Here is a 22,272-nt window from a genome sequence, read left to right on the forward strand (position 1 = left end):
AATCTGCCACCCTTGTAAGATCTCAAAAATCTGTGATACAGACGGGAGGGGGAAAGTGGTTCACAGGTGTCTACTCTGGCTCTCATCATTCTTATTTTAATGGAGGGAAGAGTTCATTCAGAAAATTATGACAATGTTAACGGTGGCTGCCACGAAAACTATCTACTGTTATCAAACGAAGGAGTAAGAATGAGGAAAGGGGAGGGGAGAGCTGGAAGGTCTGGCAGCCCACCTTCCCCTCCTTACCTTCCGGCCATCTTTCAACTTGATGAGTAACTTGCCACCGCTGACTCCAACTGATTGCACAATAGCATTGGGAAGCACCTTAACCCCCTCTGTGAAGGCAAACAAGACCTGAGGCTGGGCGTGCGAGCATCCCACCTTCATGACGAGTAGGGAAGATGACTAAAGGCACCCCCTATCATAAAACCAGTAATCATCAGCTCGCAGGCAGCCTTGGGGAACTGCAAGAACCCACACCCACAGTTCATTTTCAGTACTTCCGGGAATTTGGTGCGTCAGATTCAGAACGCCTATTGGAACTTGGCTGAGTGGAGAATGGTAGAAATATTTCATCTGCCAGGTGATATGGCTTATGTCAAGGGGATTCCCAAAGAAGCCAACTTTGCGTAGGCCTCATTCAAAGGAAAGAGCGGCAGCATATGGAAAGTCTCTCTACCTCGTCTGACTTTTTCCATGGTCCAGTTGCTGAGGTATTCAGGGAGGATCTTTCCCATATTTCCTTTCTCAGGGAAGAGCTGAATCACTTCTGTACCCAAAGCTCGAGCTGGGAAGAAGAAACAGACTTGGTAGAGCAGGAGGCAAAAGCCAATCCTGGGAAGACAGGAAGAGAAGTGAAGGAGCAGCAGGTTGCCATTCGTGACACACAGGGCAATGCTGCGACCTAGGCCAGAGCTCCTATTTGTGGGGCACTGACAAGGCAAATATAACGGGCACCAGAACTGCTGTCCCTGGATTCAACTACGCACCATGTACTAAGTGCATTACACCCAGGCATCCGCTCAGGCTCACACCTCTGCCTGTGGCCTCTGAACAGGAAGCACCCTCCTGAGAAGATGCCCTGATTTCACACAGCCGAAAACTGACATTAAGGAAAACGGCTGTCACGAAACATTCAAACTGGAACACACAGAGCTGTTGAACTGGGAACCATCGTGCGTCTGAAGAAAGTCTGACTTTTACAGGGAATAGCAGTTCAAATATACATACAACTCTGTAGTCTACATTGCCCTTATCTTAATAACTCACTTTCCTTAATATTTTATTTCTTTTTTAAAAGATTTTTTTAAAAAAGATTTATCAGGGGGCGCCTGGGTGGCTCAGTAGGTTAAGCGTCTGCCTTCGGTGTGGGTCATGATCCCGGGGTTCCTGGGATTGAGCCCCATGTCAGACCCCTTGCTCAGCGGGAAGTCTGCTTCTCCTTCTCCCTCAGTGTGTGCGCACGCGCGCTCTCTCTCTCAAATAAATAAAATCTTTAAAAAAATAAAAATAAAAAAAAAGATTTATCAGATGCTTAACCGACTGAGCCATCCAGGCACCCCTAAAGGTTTTATTTTTACGTAATCTCTATACCCAATGTGGGCCTCAAACTCACAACCCTGAGATCAAGAATCATACACTCGGGGTGCCTGGGTGGCTCAGTTGGTTAAGCGACTGCCTCCAGCTCAGGTCATGATCCTGGAGTCCCGGGATCGAGTCCCGCATCGGGCTCCCTGCTCGACAGGGAGTCTGCTTCTCCCTCTGACCCTCCCCCCTCTCATGTGCTCTCTCTCTCAAATAAATAAATAAAATCTTTAAAAAAAAAAAGAGTCATACGCTCTACCAACTGAGCCAGCCAGGCATCCCCTTAATACTTTATTTCTGAGGAGTCCTGGCTTAGAGGCTAGAGGAAGGGAAAGAAAGCATTTCTGCTCAGTTGCTCAGATGGCAGCTTTTTGGTCACTAAGGGATTCCTCACGAGAACTAAGCTCAGTGCTTAGCTTTTCACCATATAAATCTTTTTTTTTTTTTAAGTAAACTCTACCCCCAATGTGGGGCCTGAACTCACATCCCCAAGATCAAGAGTTGCATGCTCTACCAACTAAGGCAGCCAGGCACCCCTTACCACATAAATCTTAATCAAACTCTTTCTACTGATCCTGGCAAATGCATCCCTGGAATTTGTGAGAGCCCCAAAAAGCATGGGATATAAAACCAGAAAAGAAAAATTGAGGTCACTGCCCAGTACTCACCCTTTCTGCCAAGAGCGCAGGCCAGTTCGCTCCCAAGGAAGCCCCCACCGATTATCGTAATTGACTTGACTTCCCGGGAGATCTTCTCTAAGGTTCTAAAGTCTCCAATCTGCAGGATCACACCAGTTTAGTCCACTCATTTCCCAAAGGGGCATAGGATAATACCAAGAAATATTTTCGGCTAAATCTCTGACATGTAATTTGCACATAAAATCTTCTCCTTGTATGAAGTGGCTCAATGATAGCTTCTGTTACTGATGTAAATTTCTCACCCTTGGAACATTCCTTCTAGCATCAGTGGTTCTCAACTGGGGGCAGTTTCGCCCCCTCCCCCTCAGGGGACATTTGGCAATTTCTGGAGCCATTTTTGGTTGCCACAACTGGGGGTGAGGAAGTGCTCCTTGCAGCTAGCAGGTAGAGGCCAGGGATGCTGCTAAATATCCTATATGCACAGGCCAGCCCCTCATGACGAACAGTCATCCGGCCCAAAATGGCAATGGTGCCAAAAGCTGACAAACCTTATTTGATCAAGAATTTAAAGGATGACAGCAATCTTCTCAAATACCCGTAAGAGTGGCTGGAAAATTTCAGCAGGTGTCCCAAGTAAAGCACAGTGTTAAGAAGCAAAGCCCCCGCTTCCTTTTTCACTTAGGTACTCGAGTTTTCTCTTCAAAGTCTCCGCAGTAACATTTGCAATGCAAAATGCCAAGAGGCTATAAGGAGTTCCAATGACTCAAAGGCATCAGGAACAAAACAACTATGGAAGAGCAATCGGAAGGAACTATAGCAAGCAATAAAAAAACACTAGATGTATTTTTCACCTAGGAGCTGAAAACCCTTGAGTGAGGTATTTGAGGTGCAGAGAGAGGAAGTGACTTGCTCAAGGCTAGATAACAAGTCTATAGAAGAGCCATAAATAGAACTCCCATCTCCCAATTCCTGGGTGGTTACTTGGGGACCACATGATTATGCTACCTCTTCAAAAACCAAAACAATCAAAGCCCTAAAGCAGACAATTACCTTTCTGAAAAGCGTTGTTCTACTCTTCACCTCTGCTCCAGCCCTATCAATGGCAGACAGACTTCTTGGAGTGCCTCCTGGAAATAGGAGGAAAACCCTTTAGCCCACCGAGCGGGGAGCTAGCCCAAACGCTCCCCCCCAAAAGGTGGTGCTGTGGCGAGTGAGGTTCTGCTGGTGCCACCTCAGCATCCACAAGACCCAGAGGCTTTGTTTCCCTTCACCTGGCCTCCCAGCAGGCTTCTGTCAATTTCCTTGGAGAAGCCATTTGTGAGTCTCTACAAAGGGCCCGCCCTCCCTGGAGATGGCCACAAGGCCTCGGTTTTTCCTTCCCCAATCCCTTCTAGGGGCATCGCCAGAAAGCATGCTATGTTTGTTTAAGCAACCGCTTCAGTCTCCTCTCTTGATTTCTTTTTTTTTTTTTTTTTAAAGATTTTTTAAATTTATTTATTTGAGAGAGAGAGAATGAGAGAGAACACATGAGAGGGGATAGGGTCAGAGGGCAAAGCAGACTCCCTGCCGAGCAGGGAGCCTGATGCGGGACCCGATCCAGGGACTCCAGGATCATGACCTGAGCCGAAGGCAGTCGCTTAACCAACTGAGCCACCCAGGCGCCCCCTCTCTTGATTTCTGATCACAAGTGGCAATGAAGCTGTGAGGCTGTATCACTTCTGGGGCACAGGTAGGAGAGCAGAGGGCAGCGGCTAAACGGGGAGAAGAAAAAAAAAGGCCATCCTCTTCAATACCCATCTGTGCCCTTACCCAAAGGAGCAGCAGGGGTACTCCAGAAGGGCTGCTGATCAGATGCCTGTAGTTAGCTGGGCTTTGCACCAAGAGAAGCCACCCACTTCAGAGAGACTGGGTTTTGGTTTTCTTAAGATTAAGTAATGCCTTCTATACTAAAACTCGAATGAGCTGTACCAGGGAAGAAATCTGTCTGGAGAAATACTCACCTGTTGCAATCAAGCACTTTTCATAGGTTATCTGAGAGCCATCGTTAAGTTTCACCATGTTGCCTCTCACGTCGAGCTGCACTACCTGGGACACACACAGAAAGACGGAGAGATGAGTTAGCTTAAAATGCTTTGGTATCGAGACATAATTCACATAACATTATACTTACCATGTTAAAGTGTACAATTCGTGGTTTTTAGTATATTCACAAGGTTGTGCAACCATCACCACTATAATTGTAGATCATTTCCATTACCCCAAAAAGGAACCCTGTACCTTTCAGCCATCAGCCCAGGGAGAAGTATTCGTTCTTGACCCAGGGTGATCCTCAAGAAACCATTTCTAAGTAATCACTGGCACCACAGTTTCTGGTACCCAGCCTCTTCAAGTGGTCATACTTTCTTAAGCAGCCAACATTAAAACAAATCCCTGCAGTCCCCAAAGTCCCTGCCCAATTTGTGGAAATGGAGAACAGAGACAGACTTTTCTGCTTGGCTTTTTTGGAAACCTTATTTCCTGGTTAACAACGCTCCTACATCCTCAACATTTTTACAAAATGTTTTGTCTAACTTCTTTTTTTTTTTTTTAATAAAGATTTTATTTATTTATTTGAGAGAGAGAATGAGAGAGAGAGCATGAGAGGGGTGAGGGTCAGAGGGAGAAGCAGACTCCCTGCCGAGCAGGAAGCCCGATGCGGGACTCGATCCTGGGACTCCAGGATCATGACCTGAGCCGAAGGCAGTCGCTCAACCAACTGAGCCACCCAGGCGCCCTGTTTTGTCTAACTTCTACCCTTCGCTAGAACTCAGCTCTCCTGCCAAGGATAGCTCACATGTAGAGGCCGCTCATTCACGCACACTCCTCCCCCATCACACCCAGGGGTGGGGGTGCTGGTTGCTGCTGCTGCTTCCAGATTCGTGGAAAGGCACTTATACAACAGTGTTATTAAGACCTTGGGCTCTGGAGTCAGAATTTTGGAGTCAGACAGATATGGGCTCAAATTCTGTCTCCACCATTTATTAGCTATTTGATCTTAGGCAAGTTAGTTGACTTTTTTTTTTTTTTTTTTTAAGTAGGCTCCATGCCCAGTGTGGAGCCTGAACTCACGACCCTGAGATCACGTCCTGGGCTGAGATCAAGTCGAACGCGTAACTAACGGAGCCACCCAGGCGCCCCACAGTTGACCTCTTTTTAATCTCACTTTCTTTCTCTATAAAATGGCAATAATAATAGTACCTAGCTGGTAAGAGTCTCATGAGAAAATGAGATAACAGCTGTAAAGCACTTTAGAACCGGGCTCTCCGCCACCGCTACCACCACCCCATCACCGCGGCCGTCACGGCCGCTACTGCCCTAATCTGCTCTGTCATCTCTCGCCTAGATTACTACAGTGTCTTCCAAATGGTCTACCTCTAGTCTTGTCCCCCTGAAATCCATCCTCTTCAGAGCCAACACAGGGATTACTTAAAACTCGATCTGTTCTATATCCTTGTCTAAAATGCAAGAGCCCCTCAGGGCCCATGGGGAAAAGCTCAAGTTCTTCTATACAACAGAGCTCTCCATGGTCAGGACCCTGTGTAACGTCTCGCTTTCATCTCTTGCCATTCTTTAGCTTATACTTTCTGCTCTGTCAGGAGCTAGCTGCTTGTTTCCCTGCACCAAAGGTGCTTTTTCATACCCCCGTACCTTTGCTTATGCTGGTTTCTACTTGAATTCTCTTCACTTACCACGAATCTGGTGAATTCTTCTTCATTCCATAAAATTTCCCATTCTATAAGACCTCCTCCTCCAGAAAGCCTTCCCTGAAATCACCTCTATACTGGGCAGGTTTCCCAGTAATTCCCACAATACACTGTGCCTATCTTTCTTACTCCACATCTATGTGTTATGATTATCGTTCCTGTTTTTTCTTAAATACTGTTAAGCCCTAGAGAGCAGGGCCTGTGTGTTATTTACACACAGAGGATACTTAATACCTAATGTCTCATTACCAGCTTTTTTTTTAAAAAAAAAAGATTTTATTTATTTATTTGACACAGAGAGACACAGTGAGAGAGGGAACACAAGCAGGGGGAGTGGGAGAGGGAGAAGCAGGCTTCCCGCAGAGCAGGGAGCCCGATATGGGGCTCGATCCCAGGACCCTGGGATCATGACCTGAGCCGAAGGCAGCCGCTTAACCGATTGAGCCTCCCAGGCGCCCCTCATTACCAGCTTATCCATAAACCTATATCCACCTCCTCTGCCTATGTCTCCTTATAGAAGAAGTGGGCTTATGCCTAGCAAAGGTCAATTCTCCACTTGTGCTCTGGATCCCATCTACTCTGGACTTTGCTCCTTCTGATAACCCTTCCCTCTCCACTGGAACATTGCCATTAGTTTACAAATACACTCTCACACCTCTCATTAACAAAAATGAAACATAACATAGCAAAACAAAACCCTCCCTGGACCCCACAAATGCCCTCCAATAACTGCTCCCATTACTCAGGCACTCACCTTTGTAAAGTCTAACGATACTTCCCATGCTGACATAATGCCTAAATTATTTTACTATCCTGAATAATATACTGCTGTCAATCTCTTGTCATCAATAATCCCAAAGAAATGTTAGTGTGGAAAATAGGAAGACAAAGGAAGGGCAGAGGAGCAAATCTGGAGAAGGATCAGATTCAGGGTCACTGTCCCCAATGGTTTGACTTCCCTGGGAAAGTTTAGTTGACATGCTTCTCTAGGCTTTGAGATTAGTGCTTCCCCCGAGAAGAAACACCACGCAGTGAAGACTGGCAAGACCAAGCCTAAAATGACTCGATCCTTCTTTGATGAACTACAATGGCAGGACAGATGTAAATCGTAGTGCGAATACAAGTCACCATACTTGCAGCCCACATGGAGTTTGACAAGGGAAGTGGCCTACTAGCTCACCTTCTTCCCAGTGAGGACAGCCACACCACCATTCTCAATGTGAGGCAGATCCTGAGCAGAGACATAGAAAGAGGGTGGCTGGAAATATATGCTGTATAGAGAAGAGGGAGAAAATGTTATAAGCACCTGGAACTGCCATTAACTTCCCCCATAAGCTTTAGTAAAATTGTTTCAATCATGAAAACTCTTAGGAACATTTTCCAGAGTAAGTTTCCAAGTCCAATAAATCTTGGTAGTGACTTATTTACACAAAGGTATTTTAGACTAGTGGTTCTCACCTGGGGGCAATTTGGCAATGCCTAGAGGCATTTCTGGCTGTAACAGCTTAGGGGGAGGGAGGCTTCTGGTATCTAGTGGGCAGAGGCCAAGGATGCTATTAAACATCCTACAACGCACAGAACAGCCCCCACAACAAAGAATTATCCAGCCCTAAATGCCAATAGTACCAAGGTTGAGAAACCCTGCTCTGGATTTAGGTTCAAATTTAGAACAAGAAAGGGCGCCTGGGTGGCTCAGTTGGTTGAGCGTCTGACTGCTGATTTCGGCTCAGGTCATGATCTCAGAGTGATGAGATCAAGCCCCGTGTCGGTCTCTGTGCTCAGCAGGGAGTCTGCTGGAGATTCTTTCTCTCCCTCTCCCTCTGCCCCTCCACCCACTGCACACTCTCTCTCTCTCTCAAATAAATAAATCTTAAAAAAAAACAAACAACAAAAAACCCCCCAAATTAGAACAAGAACACCACCCAGGGAGCTGGTATTCACACATCCACCCGAATGAGTTGTCCAGAATGGTGCTGATCAATGGACAGCGAGGTCTCGCACCTGAGAGGACTTTGCCACATTAGCTATGAGATATTAATGAAGGGATGGCTAACATAATTGACAGTATGCATCCTGCTTGAGAATAGAACATGATAATGGGAGTGAGGGAGGTGGGTAGATCTGTAAAACTTAGTCCAGTATCAAAGTGATCACTAGTGAGAAAAAAACTAGAACCCAAAAACATGGTACTGGAATCAAGAGACCCATGGAGTCCTATAGAAGGAGAAGGCTTCTGGACCTGTCTTTCCAAGTCTTTCATGCAAACATCTTAATAACGAGGTTCTTCCTTATAGTGTTTCCACTCTGTTCCCGCAATTCTGCACGCCTACTAGGGTGTCAAGGAACACTCCAGAGAACAGTGTCTTCTCTTTTGCTTTTACGGGAGACACCTCGGCAAGTGTAATGTAAGGAAGTGACAACACAGGCCGAGCTGATCTTCACGGCAGAAGTCTAACAGCAAGGTCCTGGAAATAGGTGCATTAGTCCTTCGGAGGCCAACATTACAGCTTTACTTGTTGGCAGATCGGGTAACAGAATCCAGGACTCTTGCCATTGCCTCTACACTGTGCCAAGTGTGCACCACAGCAGACTCCACACGGTCTGTGCAAACTCCTGACCAATGCCCTGTGCTCAGTTCAAGTTGCCAGTCAGGCCCATTTTACAGAAGTGAACGCACCTCCTTTCTTTTCCATTCCACTGTCTGAATCGCAGCGTCTTTGTGACATTCGGATCATCTGAAAACCATAGTTCTTTTGAAAGAGGAGGTCGCATGTATGGCAGCTCAGGATCTTCAGACACAATCAGTACCTTCAGATAGAAAATGATGACAGTTATCACAGCCAAGTCATTTAAGAGGCAGATGTCAAAGTGCGGACACTGGCTAAGTACTTGCAGACTCTACCCTCCGTGCCAAGTGGAAGAGTGTGTGCCTTACCCTGGCCCCAGGATCCCGAGCCCGGATGGATCTGGCTGCAGCAAAAGCAGCGGTGCCTCCCCCGATGAGCAGGAATGGGACGTGACTTGGTACCCTGACTTGAGGAACTGGTTCTCTTTCTGGAGCTGGAAGCAACACACCAGACAGGGTGAATTTTCTTAAAATCTCAGATGACTCTTTGCCACTATTTAAAGTTTACTTATTTATTTTTTAGTAATCTCTACACCTGACATGAGGCTTGAACTCATGACTCTGACCGAGATCAAGAGTCACAGGCTCCTCCAACTGAGCCAGCCAGCCAGCTGCCTCTCCTTGCCACTATTAAAAAAAAAAAATCACCTTGTACTTGTTTCAATCCTTTACATAAAGCTAGCAAAGACTGTACCTACATTAATCTTGACAAACTTCACAGCAGCCTGATGAACAAGAAAAGCAAGTACTTTTTCATTTCATAAGTGAAAAATACCCCCCAAAGAGGCAAATGATTTGGCCAACGTCATTCATTCATTACATCTGTCAGAACCAGAACCTAGCTTAAATAGTCTATTTGTAAAATACATCAGAAAGTATATATCAGAAAGCTTCTGCTCTTCCCACTAACTTCCTAATGATCAACAGAAAAATACCAAGTTCAGTTTCACCTTTTGTTAGCAGTAAAAGGGGAAAACCCAGCAGGTCAATTGGGGATTATTATACAATGTTCAAGAAAAAGGAGGTGTTTTGAAGAAAGCAATGTAAATCGCCCACCCAGAGTTGTAGGGCTTATTAAGGGATTAAAACATTTCATTCTGAAAAATCAAGCCAGTCTTGGGGATGGAAGTGACAGCTAGTGCTATATGCTTTAGGAAAACAAATATATCCTTAACAACTTGAAAACTCCAAAGACTCTAAAGGGGAACAAAACAAACCAAAAGAATTTCCTCATTGGGAAAAAAAAGCCTTCATGTCTTTTCCAACAATTATCCTCACCAAGCTTGCCTTTTGAATTTAAAGCTTGCCTTTTTAAAATTTTTTATTTATTTTTATTTTTTAAATTTTATTTTATTATGTTAATCACCATACATTACATCATTAGTTTTTGATGGAGTGTTCCATGTTTCATTGTTTGCGTATAACACCCAGTGCTCCATTCAATACATGCCCTCTTTAATACCCATCACCAGGCTAATAAAGCTTGCCTTTTAAGAGTCTAATATATTAAAAAAAAAAACAGCCAATCATAATCCTCATTAATAACTATTCTCAAACCCAAATTCCAGTCAAATACCTTAACAAATTGCTCCCAGGTCTGGGGTAATTCCACAGTTTCTGGAAGCTTACAATCTCACAGCATTGTCATGTCAATAAGACATCTGCAAAGCATAGCACCCAAACTGTTTTTAACTTGCCCTTCATATACTGAGTCTCAAATAATACTCACCAGGTGACGTGACCCTTTTCTGTTTCTCTTCTGGTGTCAGCCCTAACCCTGACATTCTTTCATCATATCTTTTTTGATCATCTTTTATAGTCTTGTAGGCCTGCAGATCCAAACATGGAGAAAATGTCATCATAAAGCTAGCTCATACCGTAAGTAATATCATTATCTTTCAATTAAATGAGAAACTTTTGTCTACATGAAGTAAGTTCTATGTTAAAATCACTTAAGGCAAAATTATTTTCTCAAAAAAATATCGGGTATGTACACACTTGGTCTAAAAAGAACATAGGTACACCGATGAAAAGGTTCCAGTTTCAAATTTCCTTAGGCTCTATGTAAAGAATTTTCCTTATATTGAAGTCTGAAGGTACAGCTAAAGAAAAAAAGGAAATAATTTTTTTTCTTTTTTTTTTTTTCTTTTTTAAAAGAAATCTCTATGTCCAACGTGGGGCTCAAACTCATGACCCTGAGATCAAGAGTCACATGTTTTACGACTGAGTCAGCCAGGCGCCCTGAATTACACTGATTTTAATTTTTACAAGCTTTTATAAAGAAATAAAACAAATGTATATTCATTAATACCTGAATGACTTTCCTCCCCTCTTAAGCTGTCTTTACCATCTTTTTAAAATTTTTTTTTAAAAGAAAATCATTTTATACTAGACGAATAAAGGGCTAAACTTTATTATTTTTTAAAGGTTTTATTTATTTATTTATTAAAGATTTTATTTATTTGACAGAGAGAGACACAGCGAGTGAGGGAACACAAGCAGGGGGAGTGGGAAAGGGAGAAGCAGGCTTCCCGCGGAGCAGGGAGCCCGATGCGGGGCTCGATCCCAGGACCCCGGGATCATGACCTGAGCCGAAGGAAGACGCTTAATGACTGAGCCACCCAGGCGCCCCTTATTTATGTATTTTTAAGAGAGAGACAGAGAGAGCACGAGTGGGGGGAGTGGCAGAGGGAGAGGGAGAAGCAGACTCCCTGCCGAGCAGGGAGCCCAATGTGGGGCTCAGTCCCAGGACCCCGAGATCATGACCTGTGCCGAAGTCAGAGGCTTAACCGACTGAGCCATCCAGGCGCTCCAGGGTTAAATTTTATAAAAGGGGTTTTGGACCATGCTTAGCTGTGGATACTAGCTGTGAAACGAATCTATACAGTTCTGGGTAGGAAGCTGGGACATTACGTTTTCTTGGGAGACGTTCCAAGTTTTGCTGGGTACTCGGCTAATGCCCTGAAACATGACTGCCTATATCCTAGTCTTACAGAGTAACTCATCTTTCCCTCAATAGTCTATCCTGCTTTTGACACTTAGGTATTTACCAAGGGTTAAATACCTTGTTTAATCACCTATTTCAAATCTACTATCTTCTCTAGCTGTTCAACTTGAAGTGTCCGTTAGCATTATGACTAGTTTTTTTTTTTTTTTTTAACGTACAGCACTGGAATTTATTGGAATTTAAAAAAAAATAGGCAAGAATGACTTGTTTTACTTTTGCTCTTTTGTACCCCAAAGGCTCAACAAGACGAAAACTTAAGTAATTGATGTTAACTGAAATCCCAGGTCGTTAATTAATGTAAAATTCCCTTTCTTAAAAGAAATTTTTTTTTAGGTGTGGGTAAATACTGGATTCGTGTATGGTATCTGATGGCAAGGTAAAAACTTTATTCCTGAAATTGATGTCAGTTGAATTCATTTTATTAATGTGATGAATTTAGTGGTGAATTCATCACAAAATGGAGAAAGTAAGGACAATCAGAAGTGTCATAAAACATGTTTGAAGAATATTTTTTTTAGAAGATTTCATTTATTATTTATTTGACAGAGAGAGAGAGAGAGAGAGCACGCAAACACAAGCAGGGGGAGAGGCAGAGGGAGAAGCAGGCACCCTGCAGAGCAGGCAGCCTGACGTGGGGCTCAATCCCAGGACCCTGAGATCATGACCTGAGCTGAAGGGAGATGCTTAATGGACTGAGCCACCCAGGCGTCCCTGAAGAATATTTCTATGAGCCCTATACAGAGCAGCCCATTAGGCAGTGGGCTATAAGGAGGAACCTGGACCCCAGACTTAACATTTATCAGCCTGGAAATATCTAACATATGGTATGAATGGGTTAGAAAATTAAGGACGGTATGTTAAAAGTGAATGGCTATTCCTTGAATTCACCACTAAATTCATCACATTAATAAAATGAATTCAACTGACATCAATTTCAGGAATAAAGTTTTTACCTTGCCATCAGATACCATACACGAATCCAGTATTTACCCACACCTAAAAAAAAATTTCTTTTAAGAAAGGGAATTTTACATAAAAAGATGGCTTAAAGCTGGTCAACATGAGTAAACAGAGAAATAAACTGGGGTCATGTTTGGATGGAGAGAGATAGCCAAAAATAGCCTAGACCCAGTGGCTTCACATGTGAGGGGTAGAGTAGACCAAGAAAATTTTTTTTTTTTTTTTTAATATGGCATCTGTGACCTTATCTCTTGGTGCTCTTCTTAACCACATTAGCCTATTTACTGTTCTTTTTTTTTTTTTTTTAAGATTTTATTTATTTGACAGAGAGACACACAAGCAGGGGGAGTGGGAGAGGGAGAAGCAGGCCTCCTGCTGAGCGGGGAGCCTCATGTGGGACTCGACCCCAGGACCCTGGGATCATGACCCAAGCCGAAGGCAGATGCTTAACGACTGAGCCACCCAGGCGCCCGACCAAGAAAAATCTTGAGGTTTAGTGGGGAAAGGACAAAAATGAGGGTCGTCATATATTTATATACATATTTACGTATCTAGTTTTTAAGTAAATATTCTGATATAAAAATGTTTGCAGACATACTAAATAAAAATTTACTTTTCCCCCAAGTATTACTGTATTCCCAGTTTGCACAGATTTCCAATTAGTGGCATGAATACGTGTCGCGTTAAGAAAAACTACAAATCTGTGAAAAATATCACTGGAGGCAACTTTTCTAAACAGATTAATATGGCAGTGTTTATTTGTCTTGAAGAAATTTGAAAGGAAAAAGGTCATTTTATGAGGCAATATGATTTTACCAGTTGAACAACCAGTTGAACAAGTTGGGCAAAGGGCCCCAATACTAAATCTCATTAAATAGTCTAAAGGCTACTTAGGCTCTGCTCACTGACAAGTAACAGGACTGAGATCAGATCTGTCTACAGTCCTAGAGAAAGTCACTAGCAAGACAAGGAGGAATGTCCACATCTACACCAATCAGGAGTTCCTACTTGCAATCTAAGCCAAAGAAGTGCTGTTCAGATCAGTGCTTTTCAAATTAAGGTTGCAACCCATTAGTGGGTGGTAAAATCAATTTAGTAAGGTTATAATCAGCATTAAAAAAACAAATAGAAGAGAATAAAACTATCAGAGTATGTCACACCTACTAAGTATTATTTTGAATTTTGTTTGAGTTTTATGTATTTATAGTTATATAACAGGTTGCCAGATAAAATGTACTTTTCTGTGAACTGTGGTGAGAAATGTAAAAACCACTGGTTTAAAGTACAGACCCCAAGGGTGCCTGGGTGGCTCAGTTGGTTAAGTGTCTGCCTTTGGCTCAGGTCATGATCCCAGGGTCCTGGGATCAAGTCCTGTGTCCTACTTCCTGCTCAGTGGGGAGTCTGCTTCTCCCTCTCCCCCTCCCCCTTGCTCGTGCCCTCTCTCTCCATCTCCCTCTCTCTCTCAAATAAGTAAATAATAATCTAGGGGCTCAGTTGGTTAAGCAGCTGCCTTTGGCTCAGGTCGTGATCCCAGGGTCCTGGGATCAAGCCCCTTGTTGGGCTTCCTACTCAGTGGGGAGTCTGTTTGTCCCTCTCCCTCTGCTTCTTCCCCCGCTTGTGCTCTCTCTCACTCACTCTCTCTCTTTCAAATAAATAAATAAAATCTTTAAAAAAAAACAATCCAGGGGGGGCGCCTGGGTGGCTCAGTCGTTAAGCGTCTGCCTTCGGCTCAGGTCATGATCCCAGGGTCCTGGGATCGAGTCCCACATCGGGCTCCCTGCTTGGCGGGAAGCCTGCTTCTCCCTCTCCCACTCCCCCTGCTTGTGTTCCTGCTCTCGATGTCTCTTTCTCTGTCAAATAAATAAATAAAATCTTTAAAAAAAAAAAAAAAACCAATCCAGGGGTGCCTGGGTGGCTCAGTCGTTAAGCATCTGCCTTTGGCTCAGGTCATGATCCCAGGGTCCTGGGATCGAGCCCCACATCAGGCTCCCTGCTCGGTGGGAAGCCTGCTTCTCCCTCTCCCACTCCCCCTGCTTGTGTTCCTGCTCTCGCTATCTCTCTGTGAAATAAATAAATAAAATCTTAAAAAAAAAGTACAGACCCGGAGCAAACATTTCAGAAAAATTTCCCTTGTTCTTAGTTCTGCTCTCTTAGTTTTTTTTTTTTTTTTTTGGGGGGGGGGATGTGGTAAAGAGCTCCCAACTCAGTAGTCACTAAAATAGTATTTGTACTCAAATTAGGAACACTTCCTCATGTGAGAGAGAAAAGTTATGAAGGAACACCACTGTGGATTGAATGTGTGTCCCCCTCCAATTCTTATGTCGAAGCCCTAACTCCCAATGTGATGGTATTTGGGAGGTGATAAAGGTTAAATAAGGGGGGGGCTTAATCTGATAGGGCTGGTGCCCTTATAAGAATAAGAGACTCCAGAGCTCATGCTCACTCTCTCTCTCTCTCCCCCGTGTAAGGACATAGGAGAAGGTGGTCAAGCCAGGGAGAGAGCTCTTACCAGAACCCGACCATGCTGACACCCTGATACTGGACTTCTAGCGTCCAGACTGTGAGAAAATACATTTCTGTTGTTTAAGCCACCCAGTCTGTGCTATTTTGTTATGGCAGTCAGAGCAGACTAACAAACACTAAATAACTTCTAGCCACATCTCATCAAATCTGAACTCCAATTTTTAAGTTCTTGTTAGATTAAGACCAATTTCAGAGGATAAAAACCTAAGCTACCTCAGACCACATTTTAAATGACTTAAAACCCAATATAAAACTTTACAGAATAGTTCAATAACAGTTGTAGGTAGACAAAAGCTTATCATTTAACCTGAAACCACTATAATCTAGTAGCTTTACTATTACCAGTGTTGGATAAACACAGAGGGCAATGAGGCATTTAAGTGAATGGCTTGAGAGGAACTTGTGCTTCGGAGATATTTCCAAGGAGGAAGAAAGCAACAGTGACTCGTGGCCCTGTCTTGTGGCCTGGCATCAAGAGATTTGCCTGGCCAGCTCTGTGAAGGCCATCCAACTCTGGTACAGCAACATAAACCAGAGGTTCAATAGGTTTCAGCTGGTACAAACATATCAGATGCAAACACTTCACATCTATTTTGGAATGAATGGGGTGGCACTGACAGCAGAAGTCGAGAGCTAGGCAATGGAAGAGGTAAGGCTCAGAGGGCAGTATCTAAATCATGAATGAGAGGCGTTTACAAAAGCAGTCTACACGAATGTGTTATAGCTTGTACCACTTCAGCCACTAGTTTGACCAAATTAGAGATTACAAAAGGGACACTGCCAAACGAATTTACTTTGAAATAGAGGCTGGGGGTGGGTGGGGAGAATATTGTAATTCTGTGGCTCTTTGGACCTCCTCAGAAGCATTCAATAAAATGCCTTTTCGCAGTAAAAGTCGGGTTGACTGTCTCTGACAAAACACAAAGATGGCGTTTTACCTAAAATGATCCAAAATGGGTGGCATTCAAGTTACTTTTACTTGCTTATTTGACGTTTACTCTTTGAGACTATCTTGTTAGGTATGCAGCACTAAAGCACAATATAATTTAGCATCTTAAAAAGAATTATGACCTTGGTAAAAGTTTTGAAGGAAGGGTTAATGATGAGGATTTTAAAAATAATCATTCAATGTATGGCTTCACATATATCTGGTAGGACTTCAACAGTTTGGAAGATGAGGTTTGAGGGCTCCCTGGTGACTGACAATGTCCCTTTAATAAATACCAAGAAAGCACATGCTGTGAATACTTCGTTGTATTCTAATGGATCAAGTTTTCATTAGTGCCATGGTCTCACCCACCCTACCCCGAAATATATTTTAGTGTAAGCATCTTACATAATAAACTCCTGCCCCAGTGACTGTTGCTCCTACAATTAAGAAGTATACTAGGCTGCTGCCATCTTTCCCAGAAGCACCTGCAGACGCTAGTGATCTAGAAGGGGATCCTAGGTGATGACACTGCACAACTGTAGGTAAAGATAAGGCCAAGAAAGAAACAAAAGGAAATAGAAAAAGCACTAAGTATTAATGAAGACACATTCAACACAAAGGCAGGGAAGCATTTTTGGTTACCCTGTGCTACAAAAGAAAAAAGTGCTGCTCCAGGACTGGAGGATGTGTACTTCCTCAGAGCCGGTTAGCGGACGGAGCTCACCTACTTCTTACTTAACTGGGTTCATTCACACCTGGCCCAAACTGTCTCTGTGCACTTGGGAGTCAGGTCAGGGAATGACAATCTAGGTAACTTCAAGTCACTTTCATCTCCCTGTTTTACAACCTAGTGACCAAGGAACAAAAATAATTTCACTGTCTTACCAATGTGGAAAGAACTAAAATTGTAATGGCACCCAACCATTTGCTCTTGGGGAGTCAAACAAACAGCTTCCTTCAATCAAGGGTGTTACTAGGTGTTATCTAAGTTGGTTCACTCGACCTTACATGATCCAACTTTAGACTGATCTGCTTAGTCACAGCAAACCCTGCCAAAAAAAAAAAAAAAAAAAGCACCACAGAGTAATTCCTCTGTGACCAACTAAGCTGATCAGAGTTCATTTAAGGAGCTATAACTATGTTAATTTTACATAGCATTTAAAACCGTATTTCTCACCTCACACAAATTCCATTCTGAAATTAGATACTAGGCCAACTTCTATAATTTAGTCTTTGGGTGAGATTCAGGGATAGCTTTCCTTCTAGGAACACTTAATATTTTGGATTGAAAGCTGTTATTGTTGTTTAATGTCTATCCCAAGCTGAGGAAAAAATAAAATATTTGACAAATGGGGCAAAATCAAATATTGTGCTAAGGAGCTGCAATGAATTCTCACCTATTCACAGGTTAGTGTGTCATATCCAAGAGAAAAGGTACAATTTTGTGGATTAGTCAAATCTAAGAAAACACAGTGGCTTTCGAGTAATGAGTAAAAAGACAAGTGAAAAGAACAAAGCTAATCAACAGGAGATTAAATTTCAGTCATTCCCAAATTGGCTCTCACAGGATTATTAGACAGTAGGCACTTTAAAGAAGGCTTTTTGGAAATTTTTTCAAAAGGAGAAAGGGGAATTAGTTGCAAAAGTTTTAAAGCAGAGTAGTACTGAGTCTACTAATGGGAGCTGTTTGGCAGCTTCTTTACACAAGCTGCTTTTCTACTTACATATGCACCAGCTCCTATTGTTGATAAGCCCACAATAAGGACTAACACAGAATTATCGATTTTGCCCCCTGATGCACCAGAGCTAGCCATTTGTCTTGTCATCTGGAGTTCTAGAGGAACATGCCATCGCTGGAACAAGTTGCCTAAGGAACACAATTTATTAAGACACACACACATACAAAAATAAAATAGTTAATACATGTTTATGACTAGAGGTCATTGCATTGTACAAGTAAAGACTTACTGCCCATTGGGGTGCATGATGTTCACTTTTAAACGACCAAGAAAAAAAATAATCAAAACTGTACAAATAATGCAGATATCAGAATCCACACACTTAAATTGTTGGGAGTTTTTAATAAGAGTATAAGTCAATGCTGCCCAGGGAGGAAATTACAGCTTCCCAGAAAAGATAATGAAAAACAAATGGGCAGTTCATCAAAAACACTTCTCTCTTCACATCCTCACCGTAAACAAAGTAAGCACAGAGCAATGGCTGAACAGATACAAAAAGTTAAATATAGACTACCTAGGGGCATTATAACCACCACTTAAAGGGTAATTTAAATGGCTGGCTCAAACCTTGCACAAAATAATAAAACCCTGCGACACAGTCCTTGAAGACAGAAATGTTAAAGCACAAAATAAAAAAAAAATTTTTTGTTAAGTGGATTTATCTTTTCCAAAGAACTAAAGAATTTCAGATTATAAAATATTTTTTAATGATTAAACTTAAAATATCAACTACTTGGCTCTTAGTCCTCCAAAATAATACAAATATTATGTTGATGTAAAACTCTGTACATCCATGTAATGATCTGATGATTAGAACAACTCTCACACATGGAAATGAAGGAAGGTCTCAGGACTACCTTCTCTGCTTATGATACTCCTCATGTTGACTACTGACTAGAGCAGGGGTTTGCAAACTCTTTCTGTAAAGGACCAGATCGTAAACATTTTCAGCTTTTCAGGCCATATGGTCTCTGCTGATGTCGCACAAAAGCAGCCACAGACAAAGTATAAATGAATGGGCAAGGCCGTTTTTCTTTCTTTCTTTTTTTTTTTTAAAGATTTTATTTATTTATTTGATAGAGAGCACAAGTAGGCAGAGTGGTAGACAGAGGGAGAGGGAGAAGCAGGCTCGCCGCTGAGCAGGGAGCCCGATGCAGGGCTCAATCCCAGGACCCTGGGATCATGACCTGAGCCAAAGGCAGACGCTTAATGACTGAGCCACCCAGGAGTCCCACGGCCATTTTCTGATAAAACTTTATGGGCACTAAAATGTGAAGTTTAAATAATTTTCATGTGTCCAAAATAGTTATTTTTAATCTTTTTCATCCATTTAAAAAAATGTCAAAACCAATCTTAGCTCAAGGGCATGCATACAAAAGCATGTGGGTTTGGCCTGTGGGCTGCAATTTGCCAATTCTGATCTAGGGCAGTGGTTCTAAAACTTGAACGTGCATCAGAATCCTCTGGAGTGTTTGTTAGAACACAGATGGCCAGACCCACCCCAGAGTTTCTGAGTTAGGAGATCTAGAATGGGGGCCCAAGAATTTGCATTTTTTAACAGGCTCCCTAGTGATGCTTATGCTGCTTTGAGAACCAACAGTCTAGAGGCAGATTCCTGGTCTGACCAGGCTTTAAAAGATTAACAGAATGGGCACTGGTAGTAGCATTTCATATTAGAAATATGGAGCTTTCCCCCTTGCTTTCACAATTTCAGGGCACAGAAGAGTAAAAACTGGTCCAAACCAGGTCTGCAGTCTCTTACCTGAAATCCTCGGGAACATGGATATTCCAGAACTCAGAATTGTATGGTTTTAAGTATATAGTGTTTATACCATACAGTAAATAACACCCAGCACAGTAAAAGGCAGCAATCCACAGTCACACACATTAATGTTTCCATGAAAAATTTCAAAGTGGGATGAACAAAAGGTTATAAGCAGCCTCTCTCTCCAGTTTAGGTCAGGTGTCAGTGACAGATGAGTTATAAAAACCTGATTTTTAGTCCTATTTTCATTTCTGAATTACAGATAAGAGACTATAAACCTACACCCTTAGAAGTGAAAATGTATTTTTCTTTACTATTTTTATTTATTACCTGCTTTAGAATCCTTTATCACCACATGAAAAAAAATGGTTTATATTTGGAAATAACAAATCATGAAAATGAAAATGTGCAAGGGTGGGGAAGCTTATCTTGATCTGGACAAGCTTTTGATTTTCAGAAACCCATAAAATGAGTAAGCACCAAAAGTAGGGACTGACAACTCTCAGAGCTTAGTAAATGAAACTGGGTAGAAAAAATTCCACGTGGTTTAGTTCAGCGAATTTAGTTGTGTCCCCCACCTTCACCCCAAGTTTATTTACTGAAAATAAGTAGTTTATTTTTTTATTTTTTATTTTTTTAGATTTTATTTATTTATTTGAGAGAGAGAATGAGATAGAGAGAGCACGAGAGGGGGGAGGGTCAGAGGGAGAGGCAGACTCCCTGCTGAGCAGGGAGCCTGATGAGGGACTCGATCCCGGGACTCCAGGATCATGACCTGAGCCGAAGGCAGTCGCTTAACCAACTGAGCCACCCAGGCGCCCGAAAATAAGTAGTTTAAAAAAATTCGTTTATTGTCCCTCTAGAAGATCCTAAACCCAGATGCAATAACTTTGTTTTAATGTAATACTGATGTGTTTATTCTATTTTTGCTTGCTTTTCACAGATAAAACTAAGAGTGTAGATTTGGGAAAGTTCAGCAGTTTTTGCCTTAATTTGCCAAAAAGAAAAAAAAAAAGACATTTAAAAGTAAATTAACTTTTTAAAAAGTAAATTGGTTAACATTTAAACTACTGCCTGAAAAGAAATGTAATATACTATTATTATCAACAAACCAAATTTTTACATACCTACCAAGTGACTTTAGTTTTGTAAGAAGTGATGTTGTATGGATGTTTATATTCCCCGCCCCCTGCCCCCAGTTTTCTTTTACCCATAAAATTACTCCCACACCTTTCCCCCATAGCTTCAAGATTTTAGGAAACTTCGTATCATGGCTAAACATGTCTTTTCACTTGTCTTGCTAAGGTGAGAAGCCAACTTACTCCTTGACTTCTCATTACAGCAGTCTGTTTTAGATTCTCCTTTAGATTTTTCACAATCAGACCACACAGAGAGGTAGCACTTCCTTCCTCACACTTGGGATTCAATTTTTTTCAATTTGATACATTTATATTATGATTTCCATTGTAGCAATAATTAGCACCTCTATTACATAATTATCATTTCTTTTTTTTTTTTAAGATTTTATTATTTATTTGACAGAGGGAGACACAGCAAGAGAGGGAACAAAAGCAGGGGGAGTGCGAGAGGGAGAAGGAGGCTTCCCACTGAGCAGGGAGCCCGATGTGGGGCCCAATGTGGGGCTCGATGTGGGGCTCTATCCCAGGACCCTGGGATCATGACCTGAGCCGAAGGCAGACGCTTAACGACTGAGCCACCCAGGTGCCCCATTATCATTTCTTTTTAGTGGCTGGAATAATTAAGATCTAGTCTCTTAGGAAGTCTGATTAGGATACAGTATTGTTGTCTATATTCACTATATTGTTCAAGGATTTGATTCTTGAATTGTTGTTACAATTGTATTTAGTGCCTAACACATAGTAGGTGTTTGCTCGATAAATATTTGTTGGACTAATTAATGAAGGAAGGAAACAGAAATTCCTTCCAATTCTATGATAAGGACTAAACATTTGAAGAATTTTTTGCAAAGAAGTTTAGCCAGATCTCATTTATTTCAGGTTGCTTAATAATAAATCAGTAAGTTCAAATACTACAGACTAGCATTAGAATAGTGCCTAGGGGCGCCTGGGTGGCTCAGTCGGTTAAGCGACTGCCTTAGGCTCAGGTCATGGTCCCAGGGTCCTGGGATCGAGTCCCACGTCGGGCTCCCTGCTTCGCGGGAAGCCAGCCTGCTTCTCCCTCTCCCACTCCCCCTGCTTGTGTTCCCTCTCTCGCTGTGTGTGTCTCTCTCTCAAATAAATAAATAAAATCTTTAAAAAAAAAAAAAAGAATAGTGCCTAAACCAGCAATTTCATTTCTGTAGATTTCATAATCTCCTGTTTTTTCATACTCCCAGAAAGCCTTTTCCAGAAATACACCCACAGAACTGAGGCTCCTAGGATTCTCAAATAGTTAAGAGGTCCATATGCTCTGGAGTCTTGTTTTCTGAATGTCAAACTGACTTTTCTGACATGGATAAAACACAAGATAGGACAAGCCTACATGATCTGTCCACTGTAACTAGGTATCTAAGAACTATTTCCCTTTATCAGCTCCCCAACTTTTCTTTAGCATAACCCTTGCTGTTATTTTATTTTTTAAAAAATATTTTATTTTATTTATTTGAAAGAGAATGAGATAGAGAGCATGAGAGGGGGGAGGGTCAGAGGGAGAAGCAGACTCCAAGATCATGACCTGAGCCGAAGGCAGTTGCTTAACCAACTGAGCCACCCAGGCGCCCCCCTTGCTATTATTTT

General features: G+C 42.3%; 1 protein-coding gene across 3 annotated transcripts in view; it reads right to left on the bottom strand.

The window, feature by feature from the left end:
• AIFM1 (apoptosis inducing factor mitochondria associated 1) overlaps positions 1-22,272 on the bottom strand; it is a 32,965-nt gene that overhangs the window by 7,446 nt on the left and 3,247 nt on the right. The window contains exons 2-11 of one of the 3 annotated variants that reach the window (XM_045882483.2): positions 17,737-17,879; positions 10,321-10,420; positions 8,901-9,025; positions 8,643-8,773; positions 7,146-7,236; positions 4,223-4,307; positions 3,273-3,349; positions 2,253-2,361; positions 680-787; positions 247-335 (exon numbers count right to left, since the gene is read on the bottom strand). In XM_045882483.2, coding sequence (XP_045738439.1) covers positions 247-335; positions 680-787; positions 2,253-2,361; positions 3,273-3,349; positions 4,223-4,307; positions 7,146-7,236; positions 8,643-8,773; positions 8,901-9,025; positions 10,321-10,420; positions 17,737-17,879 — 1,058 coding nt within the window. Of the gene's footprint in view, positions 1-246; positions 336-679; positions 788-2,252; positions 2,362-3,272; positions 3,350-4,222; positions 4,308-7,145; positions 7,237-8,642; positions 8,774-8,900; positions 9,026-10,320; positions 10,421-16,417; positions 16,549-17,736; positions 17,880-22,272 lie in introns of all 3 variants that reach the window. The other 2 variants (XM_045882491.3, XM_064574563.1) reach the window with 2 other exon arrangements.

Source organism: Mirounga angustirostris, unplaced genomic scaffold, assembly GCF_029215605.1.
Source record: "Mirounga angustirostris isolate CCGP_5_RB_7025 unplaced genomic scaffold, mMirAng1.0.hap1 SCAF_11, whole genome shotgun sequence".
In the NCBI taxonomy this organism is placed as follows: Eukaryota; Metazoa; Chordata; class Mammalia; order Carnivora; family Phocidae; genus Mirounga; species Mirounga angustirostris.